This window comes from Neophocaena asiaeorientalis, unplaced genomic scaffold, assembly GCF_003031525.2.
Source record: "Neophocaena asiaeorientalis asiaeorientalis breed wild unplaced genomic scaffold, Neophocaena_asiaeorientalis_V1.1 scaffold721, whole genome shotgun sequence".
Lineage (NCBI taxonomy): Eukaryota > Metazoa > Chordata > Mammalia > Artiodactyla > Phocoenidae > Neophocaena > Neophocaena asiaeorientalis.
In genome coordinates, this window is record NW_020175365.1 from 1,497,945 (window position 1) to 1,515,608 (window position 17,664).

General features: G+C 36.1%; 1 protein-coding gene and 1 non-coding gene across 4 annotated transcripts in view; one reads left to right on the forward strand and one right to left on the reverse strand.

Moving 5' to 3' along the window:
- UBR3 (ubiquitin protein ligase E3 component n-recognin 3) overlaps positions 1-17,664 on the reverse strand; it is a 175,784-nt gene that overhangs the window by 119,067 nt on the left and 39,053 nt on the right. For all 3 annotated transcript variants that reach the window (XM_024765716.1, XM_024765717.1, XM_024765715.1), the window contains exons 11-18: positions 9,506-9,571; positions 9,328-9,417; positions 8,065-8,193; positions 7,247-7,299; positions 7,013-7,146; positions 6,601-6,686; positions 4,885-5,026; positions 2,395-2,491 (exon numbers count right to left, since the gene is read on the reverse strand). In XM_024765716.1, the coding sequence (XP_024621484.1) occupies positions 2,395-2,491; positions 4,885-5,026; positions 6,601-6,686; positions 7,013-7,146; positions 7,247-7,299; positions 8,065-8,193; positions 9,328-9,417; positions 9,506-9,571 (797 nt within the window). The remainder of the gene's footprint in view (positions 1-2,394; positions 2,492-4,884; positions 5,027-6,600; positions 6,687-7,012; positions 7,147-7,246; positions 7,300-8,064; positions 8,194-9,327; positions 9,418-9,505; positions 9,572-17,664) is intronic.
- TRNAV-CAC (transfer RNA valine (anticodon CAC)) lies at positions 13,887-13,959 on the forward strand. The gene has a single exon. It is a non-coding gene; the product is annotated as a tRNA-Val (tRNA).

Genomic DNA, 17,664 nt, shown 5'->3' on the forward strand with positions numbered 1-17,664 from the left:
ATATATACAATGGAATATTACTCAGCCATAAAAAGAAACGAAATTGGGTTATTTGTACTGAGGTGGATGGACCTAGAATCTGTCATACAGAGTGAAGTAAGTCAGAAAGAGAAAAACAAATACCGTTTACTAACACATATATATGGAATCTAAAAAACAAAACAAGAAAACAAAATGTTTTTGAAGAACCTAGGGGGAAGACAGGAATAAAGACGCAGACGTAGAGAATGGACCTGAGGACACAGGGAGGGGGAAGGGTAAGCTCGGACAAAGTGAGGGAGTGGCATGGACATATATACACTACCAAATGTAAAACAGATAGCTTGTAGGAAGCAGCCACATAGCACAGGGAGATCAGTTCGGTGCTTTGTGTCCACCTAGAGGGGTGGGATAGGGAGGGTGGGAGGGAGACGCAAGAGGAGTGGATATGGGGATATATGTATACGTATAGCTGATTCACTTTGTTATAAAGCAGAAACACACCACTGTAAAGCAGTTATACTCCGACAAAGATGTTAAAAAATAAACAAGATTTTTTTAATGCTAAAAATAAAGACACAATACCTTTAATTTACCTAATTATTTTTCTCTATAATTTTTCAAAGCGCCTTTCTATTACCTTCTTGAAATAAAAAAGGATCACACTAAGTAAATCAGTTTTGCCACTTCTGTTCCTTAAAACTAAAATAAAATGCAAATGACCAATAGCCAATAAGCCCTGCACTTTAGGCTTATTTCCCAGTTGTGTTATATTAAGAACGGAAACGGTCAATTATACAGTCATATAAGTGATATCACATAAAGGAAAAAGGTATTATATTTCATATACAAAATAAATTTCAAAAAAATTTAAGTTTTACATAGAAACAAACACATTCTTCACGGATATATTTACCTTAAATATACAAAATGTATTAATATAATATTGCATATAAAATTTCAGAGATTATTTTATAAGAAAATGATTTTAATCTGAAGTTAAAGTGTATTTGTTATCTGTTATTATTCTTTTATTTAAATACACATTTCTTTAAACAAAGATTTTTAAACTGCCAAGAAACATCACAGCAATTCAGACATATTTCTAAGAAACTATACAGACATTGTACAGGAACTCAAAAGCCAAATGAGGAGAATGAGATTATGAGACAAAATAGCAAAATAGGAAAGAGGAAAATTTAATAAAAATAGCTCTACAGATATGGTTTTCATTTTTCAGCATGAACTACTCAAATGTGTTTACTCAACAAATATATGCTGAATGTCTTTTTATATGCCAGCACTCAGATAGATTCTGAAGATATAAAAGAGACACAGAGACAAAAATATCTTCCCTCAAGGAACTAAGAATCTAGTAAAAACCTACAAAGCAAACAAATAGTTACAAAGCTACACGAAAAGCATAAAAAGCAGAGAAAGGAGAATCTCAGACTATGTTCCCACGGGTTTTAGAGAAAGGTAGAGAGAGATGCTGAACTAAGTTTTGTTTTTCGTTTTTGTCTTTCTTGGGGTGGGGTGAGGGGAGGGGAGAATATGCTAAACTTCTACACTATAAACTTTCTTCAGAGATATCTATGATGGTTCTTAAATTCAGCATATATCCATTACTGCAAAGTCTTGGCAAAAGGAAGTTTCAATTACACCCAATATCTGTATTTACACTTTGATGGTTATACGAACAAATATTTTCTCAAGATCAAAGACATTTATATCATCTTAAACTTGTTTTCAAAATGTTTAAGCACAAATAAACTGAGCACAAATAAAAGGCGATATCCTATAATGTTCAGCAATAGATTAACTATTTAATGTTTAAAAATAGGAGGAAATAATACATTAAAAAATAGTCTACGACAATAATATATAAAACTGAATTCTCCATTAAAAAGATATCCTTCAAAATTTTTTGGCAATTATCAACGTTTTAACTACTTTGTTAAATATTTACAAATAAAATTCATTTTACTTTGGCTGTTTTCCCAGTTGTCAAGAACACAGCAATATTACCACATTTTTTGTACCCACCCATCATCTCTGACATCAGACAATTTTAGTCTCTTAACTTGTGCCTCCTCTACTGCTTTAAAAGTAGAACAACACAAAACCAAGCTTTGAATTCTCCTGGTCAAAGAGCAACTAAATAAGTTTGTTATTTTTTTACATTTATTTGTGATGTTTTATAAAATTTATTTTTATCAGATTAATGTCAGGTTCTTGGATCAAGATCTTGAGAACATAAATCTCAGCCAGATTATTTTTTTAATCTTAAAATATTTTCTCCTCTAAAGATTGAGTATATTTTAATGAGAACATATCACATTTGTGTTAAAACTGAAATTTTTCTCTATAAACACAAGATATCCATTATTTTACTGACTAACATAACGTACTTACAATGCTGTGTATCTGTCCATTGCAGACTGCACGTCTCTACGGTAAACTGTTCGAAGAATGACCATGACGGGGTCAAACTCATGATCCCAGACTTCACCTATTATTCAAAAGAGAGTAGAAACAAAACACTGACTTTTTAGGAATAAAGTCAATCTCTAATGACTAATTACATTTAAGTATATCTTATATTTAAAAGATGGGAAAGTTTAATTTGATTATATATTTGCCTTAATAAGCTTGATGCAATGACCACTTTTCTAAATCAAAAAACATTATTTCGTCACTATAATGTTCTCTTAAGTTCAGCAAGAACTAGTGAGCAAGAAGCTTTATAATGTGATAACGCCTCACCATAAAAGTTTAGCTCACTTTTTTTTGTAAAGTGCCGATGAGAAAGTAAGAAACACAATGCATTAGCATTTTTGAAAGTATTCGAAGATAAAAATGTGAAAGCTGGATTAAAAAATTAATGAGCCATTGATTTTCAAGAGCTTAGTTTATAAACACTTTTTGGTTTATAAAACATTTGTTCTTTTGCTATAATTGATCTCCTTACCTTCTCCACAATTAGGAACCATTATCCCACGTGTGGTATATGTACAATTGGTGGTACACAAGATGATTTTAAGTATTAAGTGCACAAAGCTTATGTTAATAGCTATATAACTACATTAACGTGTACTAGAAAATTGCACATTGCAAATAAAACCTGTGATCTCACTAATAATCATGCTTAGGATGAGAATTCTTAACATTTCTTAACATTTGAACCTTAAGCATCTCTCTACACATCTACTATAATTTCAACTTTCTGGCATTAAAAAAAAAATGTTAACAACTGTCCCTATTTCGTGTAACAGGCCATCTTAAATTATCTTAAGTATGATTTAAGATCCTTAAGATAGGCCTTCAAAAAGCCACAGAACCTTTGTTATTAATTCTATTATCTGTTTTTGTCAGAATTATAAAACCATTGAAACGGAAGAAAACTTCAGTGATTAACTAACTGGTCCAGGAGGCTTCAGTGTTCCAAGAAGTTGGATTTCAACAGAGATTTACCAGGGGCCACTTTAGGAGCAAGGAGATGGTAAAACAGATGAGAAGCTATGTCCACTAACCACACTCACTTTAACAAGAGTAGGTTTGCTTTTACTGCTTTTGTATAACAGATTCACTTAAGGCTTAGTCCCCCCAAACTAAAGGCTTATCTTAAACACTTTTTTAAAAAGCTTAAAAAACACTCATCTATTCCAACTCACTCATTTTACAAATAAGAAGTTAAATCCAAAGATAAAACACTGACTTTCTCAATATCGCACAACTGACTAATACAACTCAGTACTGCATCTGAATATGACACCCAATTTCTTGATTCTAATCTTCGAATGTCCAGTGCTCTGTCTCAGTGTCTCAAACTTAACTGTGTGTGACGATCATCCTTTAGAGCTTGGTAAAAAAGCAGATTTCCAGAATTAATCCCCAGAGATCTGGATAAGAGCAGATTGGGGTTGAGGCATAGGAACCTGTATTTTAATAAGGACCGCGAATGGGTGACACAGATTATGCTCACATCACACTTTATTAATAAGCACTGCATTATACAAGAACATCACTCTACTTCTAAGCTCATCTAAGTTTTAGATACAAAGTGTTCTCTACAATAAAGAAATACTGTGCTTTTTCTTTAATGGAATACATTCCAACCAGAGACTCTGGATTATTCTTGCTACCTTTGTGAACTCTCTGAAAAATCACACATGATAAGGTTTATTTTCGTGTGTTTTACCAAACATGGTACATGCTATTTACAACTACAAAGTGGGCATCAGTTTTTCACTTAGACAGTGAGTGCTGAAGGGGGCAAGAAGCATGTAACTGCTACTTCCTTCAAAATTTTAATTTAGATTAATGAAAATGTGAAAGAGAAGAAGAAAAGACCATGATTCAGGATTCCACCTACTTCTGGCTTTTGTCAAGCATGTCATCTACAAATCCAGGGGGAAAACTTTAGAAAACCAACCACTTACAGAAAAGGTTTCTATGTATTTACACAGGTTCAAAATGTATGAGAATGTTATCAGTATTCCACATAGATTTTAACTGTTTCAAGTTAAAATTTGGGTACTGAGAACTATTTCAAAATCAAATTTAAAGGGCAAATACATTCAGAATGTTTGTAAGTATATATTTTGCTTCATAATTTCTGGTTCATTTACAGTTCATTCACTTACAAAAATAAACTGGAGTTCATATATAAAGTTCCTTTTATAATTTAGAGTCATCTAAGAAGTCTTATTGTAATATAAACCATAGGTTTGTAAATAAATGGAACCAGTATCACTGTACACCATAAAAGACAAACATACATCTATAAGAAAGTTGAGGGGAAAAACCAAAGCTGAACAAATAAAAGGCAAACATTTTGTTTCAATATACACAATGAACCTTCAGAAAACTGATATTTGAAAAAACACATTTATATAAACATACCTTTAGGAGTATACATGCCTTGTTGCATAGAACCTCCAGGTTCAAAAACAGGAGCCTTAAAATCAGCTACAGCTGATAAAACTGATTCAAAGCTATAGCTTCCTGGAATAATGCCACTTTTGGGATTTGGATTTTCTGGAATATGATGTATGTGTCAAGAAAAAAATTAATAACTAAAAGTCAGATACTTAATCTTACCAAGGTATTCTAGTTTCTAACTTCCTTTGCTAAAATATGCAGTAATTGGCTGTAATACATAAAGTCGGCCACAAGAGGGCTATATAATACAACAGTTCAATAATAACTTTTTATCAACTGTGAATTAAGATAGCTTAATCTAGAAGCCTACTAATAAATTACATGCTGAAGTAGCTCTGAAGTATATTTCCCCCAAAACAAATTAATACAGTTTCATGAAATGAAAAAATAACTTTTAAAATTAATCTCCATTTTCATCCTTTTGCAAATAAAGTTGTAATTTCCCTTAGAAAATCAAACACAGTATACTAAAAATCAGCCCAGATTTTTATGAGCAAAGATTATTTTTCCAAAAACACAAAATGTCATCCTCAAAATAAGAAGGAAAAAGATACTAAGCAAATTTTTTAAAAAGAAGAAAACCACAAAGATTCTTTTCTCTTGGTTTCACATTAAAGCTACATAATTCTTCTAAAAATTCAAAGTTACAGAGAATGCTTTTGCTCTTTTGCAGCACTAATACACAGTATATAATGGCTGAATGAAATCATCAAACAGTATCAAATTGTTGGCTGCTTAAGAAAATCTTCAAGGTTATCAAATAGGCATTTCTAATAGGAGCTATTTCACAAAATTTAGCCAATTATTTCAAACATAATCATAATGTACAAATTAAATTTAGTCAAAAATTCACAAATAAATTTTATCACAAAATAACATGATGATCTTTGTCTAAAATTTTATAAACAATAAATCAAAAAATAATAAAGTGTCCATTGTATGCTCAGTCTTATACAGAGAACCATAAGTTTTTAAAGTTTGTAGACAACAGTCTTTGCCTTTAAAAACCTCTTGGTTTAAAACTGAATTCTAAGAAAAAAAATCCTCAGAATGTTTAAAGCTCTGGTAATAATAATGATAAGATATACCTCTAAATTTTAACCATGAATTCCAGCCTGGCTATAGAGATAAAGTAGACCTAGCTGCCTTTCACCAAGTGTCCAGCTCCCTTTCACTATTGCTGTCCTTAAAGGTCAGATCCTGGGGTGCCCAGAGCCACCAGTCCTGATGCCTAACCAAGGTCTAATAAGAGTACCCTGAGGGCTTCCCTGGTGGCGCAGTGGTTGAGAGTCCGCCTGCCGATGCAGGGGACACAGGTTCGTGCCCCAGTCCAGGAAGATCCCACATGCCATGGAGTGGCTGGGCCCGAGGGCCATGGCCGTTGAGCCTGCGCGTCCGGAGCCTGTGCTCCACAACGGGAGAGGCCACAACAGTGAGAGGCCCGTGTACCGGAAAAAAAAAAAAAAAAAAAGAGTACCCTGAGAGACGACAGAGGCAAAAAAATCTACCAGTGGTCTTGAACACAGAATTGAACAAACAGTTGGAGTTTTTCTCCATATTATTTTTCAACTTCAAAAAAAACCATTTTAATCAAAAAGTGATATATCTCTAATCCATGAATATTACTTACAACTTAGATCCTGCAACTAACAGAAAATTAAACTTTTAAAAGGATATGAGGTCCAGCAATGAACTATGTGTTCTGTCATTCATACACAGCTGGGCTACCATCTCTGCTCTGAGAATCTCATCATCAGACATTCCTAAAATTAAAAATAGAATTAATAAATCTGAATATCTATATATTATAAAGAAACAACTTACCACACAATTTATTAAGCGTAAATACCAAAAATGAGATGCTTCCAAATTTAAAGAGCAAAGAATACAATGCCCCAATATAACCTGCAGTTTAACTACCCTGATATTTGCAGTTCCCTTAAGGGGTTTTTTAAAGGATATTCTAAAAGGAGTGTCAACGGTAATACATCCTTTCCTTTTTTTCCATAAGCCAGTTACTACCACAAGGAGAGGGGAGGAAACGGAGGTTAATAGTTAATACGCAAGTATTTGTATTAGTGCTTTTTACCTAAATGCAAACGAAGACTCAAAAGAATCACAAGAAATGTAAGAGCGCCTTCTAACATGGATCTCTCATGCTCTGCATCAAGTATTGTGTTTTGATGTTGTGAAGCCATTGTCAACAAATCCACTACCTTAAATCTATTAAAAAAATATTTGAGACAGATTTTTTAAAGTTAAAACAAAATTAGTTTAAATTCCAAATACTTCCTAATACCTGTCTTAATAAAATTATGCTTACCTTTCAAAGACAGATGAAATAAAATAATCTGGATCAAGTCTAGATGCACAAACCTTTAAAAGACAAAAAATAAAACCCACAATCTTTATTTCTCAATATTCAGTTTTACTTCTTTTTTTCTTTTTCCAGCCACGCCACGCGGCTTGCAGGATCTTAGTCCCCCAACCAGGGATTGAACCAGGGCCACAGCAGGGAAAACACCAAGTCTTAACCACTGGACTGCCAGGGATTTCCCCAGTTTTACTTCTTGTGTTAATCATGTTTTTTATTTTCTGTATCTTCTGATGTCCTGGCATCTAGGGGGGCCCTACAGACCAGGAGAGAAACTACCCTTCTAAAGGCTAGCTAATTCCAAAAGATAGTAAACAGCTTACCTGGGAGCAAGTCTCTCATATGCAAGTCCCTCATGCCCTTTATTTAACTCACATACCAAGCCAATATTCCCACTGGCCCCCTGCCCAAGGCAGGTACCAGATAGCCTTTATGCCCCAGAGCCCACAAAAATTATTCAAACTAGCCAATCCTAAACTACTTCCCCTGCCCTGCCTTGTCGTTCCTATGGAAACCCCAATAAAGCTTCTGGTCTAGGATTTCCCCTCACTCCTCCTTCTGCCTCCTGACCAAAATCTAACACTTCCCCTCTGGTCCTGCATAGTGTGGCATGCCCCCTTCCTTTGGAAATTATAAGTAATAAAATTCTTCTTTCAATAGCACTGACCTCTCCGAGTCATCATTTAGTCACCTCTATAAATTAAAATCCCACAGGTACAAATGAGATACTTCTAAAGTACAACATCTGCACCATCAAGTTGGCTTACCTGTAATAGGTAAATGTCAGGATCAATCATGGAATTACAGAAATGAGACTGGACATAGGTCATGGCTTGTCCTTTGATTTGCAGACCATTTCTTACCCACATATTGCTATGGATTTCAGCAAGACTTGCCTAGTAAAACAAAAATTAAGTAAATTGGACAAAGAAGTCATCTAAAGTCAACCTTTATAAAATCATGTTACAATAAACAATCATTTCAAAATATTTTATAACTTAATCACAGCATAAGCCTGACATTCTGTCCAATGTTTAAGATATTCAATTCAAATATATAATTTTAAATTTTATGATGATCATTATATTTTATACAGTCCCTTCTTCTGGAGTTTATACATGAGTTAGTTTTCCATGATGACTCCTGGATACATTTATAACAATATTCACTGAAATCTTTAATGAGGAATCACTGACGATTACATTTAACTCTTTCCTCTTCAAAAAAAAAAATACATAATGCTTAAAGAAACACAGGAATAAGCATCAAACAAGCTAACTGTTCACTGTTCAACATCAATGAATATAATCTATGTCTTTAATTCACCCTAACTCAACCTTCAATCTAGTCATTTTCTAAAGTTTGGCAAGAGCAGATCAGATTAGAATAAATTTTCTTACTATATTAATATTTAATTCTTCATGTATTTATGTCCTGTATCAACTAAAACTAAGCACAGTCATAACTTCATCTCTTATTTGTTCCTAACTCCCAGAGGTAAAGTTCAATAATGGTTAACAAATCTAAAATTTCCAGGAAAAATAAACTGAAGTGCAAATCCCTCTAATGTATATAAAAGGTGGTCCACAAAATCAGTGTTAGAAATGAAAGAAACCACAGTGCATATGTAGGCTAAATCTTCTCTCTTTTCTCTCCTCTCACTTTATAGATGGGTAAACTAAGAATCAAGTAGGTAAATCACTCCAAACAACATAGATAATAAAATAGTGGTGGCACCAAGGCTAGAATTTGCTGGGTCTCCTGACTCCCAAAACAGTGCTGTAGTATGTTAAACCCCCCCATAAATAAATATAGTGAAAAGAATTCCTGGGGAAATTATAACTAAATGTAAATCTCATTTAAAAAAAAAAAAAAACAAAATATAATCTGGCAAAAATACAAAAAACTAAATTTTTTTAAAAATTTCAAACATTTTGGCTATAATAACAATGATAAAGGCATACAAATAAAATAAAGGAAGAATCACTTAACCAAGGAATTCAAAACCTTTTACAAGCCTGAAAACATACCTGAATTTGGAGTGGATGAATCATTAGCTTCATTAACATTTCCTGATCTGGTAAAACAGAATCCAAATCTAGTTCTTGACATTTCACAGCCTAAAAATTATGATAAAAAATGTTACTAATTCAATACATAATTCCCAATATTCAAAAAACAAACAAAGTTGTTTAATGACACTCTTACCTTACTCAAAAACATAGCATAATAACGATGTAGTGGCAGATGAAAAGTGACTTGGTTAGGTGCTGGCTGGAAATAAACAAACAAAATCCACAAATCAAAGAATCCTTTACCGCATTCAAAGAAGGTTTTAAAATGCTAAAACCACACTTTCACCTTGATTTATTCCCCTATACTTTCTAATAAAAAAGTACAATTTTAAGGGCTTCCCTGGTGGCGCAGTGGTTGAGAGTCCACCTGCCGATGCAGGGGACACAGGTTCGTGCCCCGGTCTGGGAAGATCCCACATGCCGCGGAGCGGCTAGGCCTGTGACCCATGGTCGCTGAGCCTGCGCGTCCGGAGCCTGTGCTCCGCAACGGGAGAGGCCGCAACAGTGAGAGGCCCGCGTACCGCAAAAAAAAAAAAAAAAAAAGCACAATTTTAGAAGTTATAGCCTTAAAAACCCACTGTAGATAAAATCATTCCATTTTAAATGTAAGTTACTTAAAGGCAGAAACTGTATACTCCTCAACGTTGAATCCTCTGAAGCATCTAGCCCAGAGCAAGGGACGGAATAGATTTCCCTTTACAGTAGGCCACTTGGGAATCTTCAAATGCATGCATACCAAACATGACGATAGTAACAAGAACAATAATTACAGCTAACATTCACCGAGCACTTACTATGTGCCGGTCACTGTGCTAATAAGCACTTTATTCAGACTTAATTTAATCCTAGGAGAACCCAACGGGGTAGAAACTGAATATTCCATTTTATAAATAGGGAAATTCAAGTTTAAAAAACTTAAGTAACTTCCTAAAGTTAACAAGTAGTGAACTGAAAAGCTAGCCTGAACTCCGCTGTTATATTCAGAACGGTAAGAGGCTCTGACTACAGCCCTAAACTGAGGTGCAGTTAAAAGGCTTACCTAGTTGGGTGAGATGCTCCCCATATCAGTGGTGAACACACAGTCTCTGTAGGAAAGCTTAGTACAGTGTATATCAAAGACCTTTGGTATCCTTGTGAATATTATAAAAACTGTATTTTAAATCTGTGACTCCCATGGGTCACGCTATCACTACAGGGAAAAAGTACAACAGAGTTGTCCTTCTCAAACAGACAAGAAAAATTAAAAGGTATTATTTGTTTTTAATGCTTCTATAAGTTTTTAGTAAAGTTTTCTCCTGTTAAAAAGTTTTACCCCAAACACTCAAATACCAGTATAGAGTTATAAAGATGTGCAATATGTCCCCATCCCTGAAACAGTTTTTTCCAAAACCGATATGAGAAAAAGATCTTCCTCAACATGTGAATAAATGTCTAAAGGAAGTTGTTCTAATAAATAAACGTTTGGCTTCCATAAAAAGGAAGGAATTTCTGACACATGCTGCAATAGGGATGAACCTTCAAGACATTATGCTAAGTGAAATACGCCAGATATACTGGATGATTCCACTTATATGAGGTACTTACAGTACCTTATAGAGACACGAAGTATAATGATGTTGTCAGAGGCTGGGGGGAAGGGAAAATGGAGAGTTTATTGGGTATAGAGTTTCAGTTTTGCAAAACAAAAAGTTCTGGAGGTTGGGTGTACAACAATGTGAATATACTACTGAACTGTATACTTTAAAAAAGGTTAATAAGATAGTAGATTTTATTTTATGTGCGTTTTACCACAATCAAAAATAAAATAAGTTTGCCCTCCATTACTATAATCATTTTAGTAACATAAACTATACTAACTAGCTAAATCAGAATCTCCTTCCATTTCTTTTGAAGGCAGGCATCAAGAACAGTGGTTAAGAGCAGACTCTTAAAAGCTGGATTTGTAGGAGTTCAAATCCTGATTCTGTCACCTACAGCTGTAAAACTGTGAGCAAGTTACTTAACTTCTCTGTGTCTAAGTTGCCTGACCTGTAAAGTGGAGATAATAAGCAGCTGGATGGCTGTGAGGATCAAGTAAGAGAACATGGTACCCAACACACATTTCTATTAATTACTAAGCCATAGACTCTATCTTGTCTTTTAAGGCTTGAGCATATGCTAAACACACATTCTTCTACAGTGTTATATTCCATAATCCCCTCTTGTCCAACGTCACAAATTAGTCACTTGAAAAACTCTTCTTCCACTCCTTCCATATATACTGAGGTGGTCCTCAGATTCCATTCTCAGCTTTCTACTCTTCTCATTCTAGGTGACTTTATCCAGTTCATAGCTTCAATTGCCAACCCAAGATGACTCCCAAATCTCAGCAGAAATCTCACTCCTGAACTCCAAACCCTACATTCAAGCGTTTAAGTCCCATGGGGACCACAAATACACTGTGTCCAAACCAAACTCAGCATCTCTGCCCTAAAACTCAATCCTCCTCAATGTTTCTTCTCCAAATTCCCAGTAATACAAATCTGAAATGTAGACTCCTTCCTTCTCTCAAACCTCCTACCTTTCATAAGGCACCAAAGTGTGTCTGATTTTCTAAATACCTCTTAACTTTACTTCCTCGTCTCTTTCCACACTGCCCCTAACTAACCTTAGCTCAGGCCCTCAACCTTTAGTGCCTAGATTTCAGTGCTAGCCTTTGCTTCTATTCTTACCCTCTGTAAGAAACTTTCTGTGGTATCTGCCTAGTTCACTACCTTCCCCATTTCTCAGAATGTCCCTTCCTATACCACCTTCCAAATGCACACACACAGGGACTGGAGCCTGACAATCAAGGTACAGTAGCCACATCTGACTGGATCAGGGCAGGAGATACCTAACCCATCGTGGGCAATGAGGTTCTCTCTTCACTTGAAAACTGAACTAGATTTAAAGACATCTGCAGAGAGTCTTGCAGTATGGCTGAAACTGCAATATTAGGCAACTGTAGGAAGGTAATATTTAACCACATAGGCAAAAAAGCACAGAAAACCAATCTACAGAAAGGGAAGAAAAAATGAGGCAGAAAGGCCAAAGCAAAAGCAAGAGACAGGAGTTCCTGTTCAGCTTTCCACTCAGTTCCTGAAGTCCAGGTGCCATAAGATCCCTGAAAGATCTCTCTGTACTCATAATAAATCATTCCTCCTTTAAATTAGGCTGCCTCAAAAATGTTTTTTTCTTTGTATTCAAAAGAACCTTAATTAGTACATCTATTTAAACCTTGATATATTGCCAGGAGGTGGTCTTACGAAAATATTAATTTAACCTTGTACTTCTCCATTCATCATCTTTTAATGGCTCCCTATAGTTTTAACTTCCTTTAACCTTCTGACTCTTGAGAGACAGGACTTACCTCTCCAGCCCATCTCCTGTCATATAAACTCATGTACCATAGGTACTGCCTTTGTATATGCCTTTCCCTCTGCCTCAAATACTATATACATCCTTGCTCCCACTGGATTAACATACCTTTAAGACTTTGCTGAAGTGACATTTCTGCTAGGAAGCTTTTCCTGAGTCCCTCAGGGTAAATCAGATGCTCCACTCTATTCTCCTCCATAGCACCCTGGTCACAACTTTACAGAAGCCCTCTGATCAAATTAGCCATTTATTTGTCTTCCATTTCCTTAAATTAAGCACCATTTCATCACTGTATCCCCAGTGTTTAGAACACAGTGAACATTCGATAAATATTTGCTGAATGAACACATGTTCTACTTCCATCTTACAAGAGACGACTCTAAACAAACCACTCTGCTATATACTCATATATGTTGCTACATACTCATAAATGATATTCAGTATTTGAGGATTCTTAAATGGCCTGTACTTTGGGAAAATTTATTCCATCCTGTGTCTCTAAGTGACTGATTGATTTGGCTTAATCCAGTTCAAAAAAATATTATTTGCTTATTCTGTGCTGGATTACTGCAATAACTTCTGACCTCCACTCTCAAGGCTGAAAGAAGAACAAATATTTATCACACATGAAATAAGTGCCTCTTAGTCAATTCTCATTGGCTAATATTATTATCTTAAATAAATAGATGAGAAGATGGACTCGGCAATGCTTTAAAAAAAAAACCAAAAACTGTCCAAGACCAAGATCACATAGTGTCCACTCAGGTATGCCTGACTCTAAAGCTCCTTCCACTGCCAAAGCCAGTACAGTTGAAATACGACCAGACAAGAAGTTGAGAGACATGGGATCTAGACCCAGAAATACCAGGAGTTTGCTATACAACTAGAGGCAAGTCATTTAATATCTCTGCATCTCCATTTTACATCTGAAAAAAAGGGAGTGACAATAACATCTTCCCTACTTCACAGGGTTGTTTTGAGAAACAAATATATCAAAGCACTTTAAGAAAGAAGAAACTTTTAAACATCGTGAAAGATATACTGGTTGATTCCTTAAATTCTATACTTATTGTCTTTTCTATTAAAAATCTATATAAATTTTTGCAACATTCGGGACTTCCCTGGTGGTCCAGTGGTTAAGACTCCACACTCACAATGCAGGGGGCCCAGGTTTGATTCCTGGTCAGGGAACTAGATCCCACATGACACAACTAAAGATCCCACATGTCACGACGAAGATCCCACATGATGCAACTAAGACCCAGTGCAGCCAAATAAATAAATAAATATTTTTTAAAATTTTGTTTACAACATTCAATATCTTCCTAAAATATTTCTGTGTAAAAAACAAATATACTGGGGCTTCCCTGGTGGCACAGTGGTTAAGAATCCACCTGCCAGGCTCCCTGACTTCAGACTATACTACAAAGCTACAGTAATCAAGACAGTATGGTACTGGCACAAAAACAGAAATATAGATCAACTGAACAGGATAGAAAGCCCAGAGATAAACCCACGCACATATGGTCACCTTATCTTTGATAAAAATTAATTAATTAAAAAATATATGTGTGTGTATATATATACACACACACTATTTCCTTGAATTAAGCTGATCTGTATACCTTACTTGATACTAACTATCCGTAAATCCACCCCAAGTTCAACCGTGGATTAATTTCATGTCAAATATTACCTAACCCTCTGTATGTAATGATAATTTTCCCCTAGTTCAATCTTCCTGTTGTCTTAGTGATGCCACCATTTCAACAATAACTCCTAAAGTTTCAAATACTAATGAGAATTGGACTGAGAGAAGCTCCAGCTGAAGCCCCAGCTGACGGACTAATCCTTGACAGGGTGAAGAAATAGTGAAGCAGGTTAAAAGCAGGATGGAGCTCTGTGGAGAATGGAGAATGTTTTCTTTAAATACTGACTCATTACCATTTATATAAATAAAGCTTAAGCTTAAGTACCAACATTTAGACAAGATAAGAATCGGTGATTTGGTGGAGGCAGAATCAGAATCCAAATGGACACAATGGCCAGGTTGAAGGCTAAAGACAGGCACAAATATTGGAGGAGGAGTCATCAGGGATGGAAGATAAATTAGTTTGAGGCAGGAAGGATGAGAGTTAAAGACAGTAGGAGGCTCTTCCCTTCATAAATAATTCAGTCCTAAAGCCACTGGGGGGGAGGTGTTAAGAGGCAAAATAAACCAAAATAGGCATCTATAGGTGAGGAGCCTGAAAAGGGATATCAGAGCCCAGGGTGAGGAGGACAACTGTGTGTGCTGGGGCGGGGTGGGGGGAAATGTCAGTGGTTTTCCAGGGTGAAGAGCATCTACACAGAAGTGGGCTGTGGCCCGGCATACGGAGTCAGGGCATCCACACAGCAGGGCAGCCCAGTATACTATGTCAGAGCCAATCAGGGTGAGGAGAGTGGGGACTGACCAGGGATGAGAAGCCAGAACCTGATAGAGGTAAAGAGGGCAATGACACAGGGCGCCAGCCTGGAATAAGGAATCAAAATTCAAGCAAGGTGAGGAGATTACCCACGGGTGGAAAAGACCCAGTATGGGGCATCAGAGCCAAAGCAGGATGAGGAGGGCAGCCAGAATGAAGACATGCCTGGTGTGGGAATTCAAAGCACACACAGGGCAAGAAGGATTCTTCACAGAAGGGTAGTCCAAGGTGGGGAGTTGGAGCCCAAGTGGGACGAGGAGGGTGTCCATATGTAGGGCAGGGTGGGGGACAGAATGCAGGGAGAAGAGGGCATCCATGCAGGGGAAAGGGAGGTAATTGATATGAGAAATTGGTTCTATATAAGAGGATTGGTCAAAGAAATAAATATATTAAGGATAATGGAAGCCAGGTTTCTCACTGTTAGAGAAAACTAGAATAAGTCCTGTGCTATACTGGAATATAAAGTATCAGTTTGAACTCACAGCTTTCAATATATATAATAGAGAAATAAATATAGATGCAGATATGTACATCTATATACATAAATGCATACATATATTCTGAACCTCTGTTCACTGAGAAGGCCTGGGAGCAGTTAATACCTCGATAGCAGTGAGCCCACCAAGCATCCAGATCCCGCTTTCTCAATACTGTTCTCTACTAAAAGTAACAAAAGATCCTTAAAAAAATGACTGATTCCAGGGGTAGAATAGGGAAAATATAAGGTGAGCCTGAAATATCTTGTTGAGCCACTAAGAAGAGAAGCGCTCAAAGAATAACGGGACAAGTCAAAAGGACACAGAAACCTGCTTGAAGGGGCTCTCACTGGCCACATCTGAAACAATTTGAGCATCAAATAATAGTAGTGTTGGATTATAACCCAGTGAATAAAAGAAACTATGAATCTCCACAGCAGAAAATTAGTGAATGAACTAAAAATTAGATGAGAAAACAGATGTATTTAAATAGCTTTAAAGCAAGTCCTCACAAAATACTTTATTAATTACGATGAGAAAAAGGGTAACTTTATGGTGAAGAAGTCTGGCTGGTACCACCCTAATCAAATGAACAAAGAGATCACCAGTAATAGGACAAACAAAGGTCATAAACCACTAAAGAGGGTGCAATGAAAAGACTGCAACATCACTTCTGTAATATTCCTGCAAAAGATGCATAATCTGAACCTACTCATAAGAAAACCCAAATTGAGGGGTGTTCTACAAAAATAACTGAGCTGTATTCTTCACAACGTTATTGCCCTGAAAGGCAAAGAATGAGAAATCATTCCAGGAGACTAGAGCCATGATAACTAAATGCAACATGTGACTCTAAATAGGATCCTTTTGCTATAAAGGGCAATCAATGGACAATTTGTAAAACATGAATGAGTTTTAAGATTTGCATAGTAATAGTACAATAAAGTTAATTCCCTAATTTTTATGGTTGTCTCTGTTTATATGAGAGAGAGAATGTCCTGGCTTATAGGAAATGGATACTAAAGTATTTGGGAGTTATGGGCATCAAGTTAACATCTTAACTCTCAAATAGTTCAAGAGAAAGTTCTTTGTACTCCACTTCCAACTTTTCAATAAGTTTATGATTGTGTAAAAGAAAAAATTTTTAAGGAAAAGAAATAAATAAAAGCCCTTCCCCTCCACGCCACGGCCTAAGACACCAGGAGTTGCATCTGCCCAGAGTTCAGAAATCAGATAAGGAGTGCTCCTCCTTCCACATCTGGCAAATTTTTACCCCACTTCATAAGAGGAATAAAAAGGGCTTCTGATAGGAAACTTGGCTGACTAATTAACAGCAGGCCCTTATTTAATTCTTCTCAGTTCATTATCAGCAACAATCATCCTTACTCAGCCATAAAAGGAAACGAAACTGAGTTACTGTGGATGGACCTAGAGTCTGTCATATAGAGTGAAGTAAGTCAGAAGGAGGAAAACAAATACCATATGCTAACACATATATATGGAGTCTAAAAAAAAAAAATGGTTCTGAAGAACCTAGGGGTAGGACAGGAATAAAGACACAGACATAGAGAATGGACTTGAGGACACAGGGAGGGGGAAGGGTAAGCTGGGACGAAGTGAGAGAGTGGCATGGACATATATACACTACCAAATGTAAAACAGATAGCTAGTGGGAAGAAGCCGCATAGCAGAGGGAGATCAGCTCGGTGCTTTGTGACCACCTAGAGGGGTGGGATAGGGAGGGTGGGAGGGAGACACAAGAGGGAGGGGATATAGGGATATATGTATATGTATAGCCAATTTACTTTGTTATACAGCAGAAACTAACACACCATTGTAAAGCAATTATACTCCAATAAAGATGTTAAAAAAAAAAATCATCTTTATTCATGCCCAGAGGAGAACACTGACCAATTAATAAAGTTGTGATACCCTTTCCATCAATCTCCCCTATT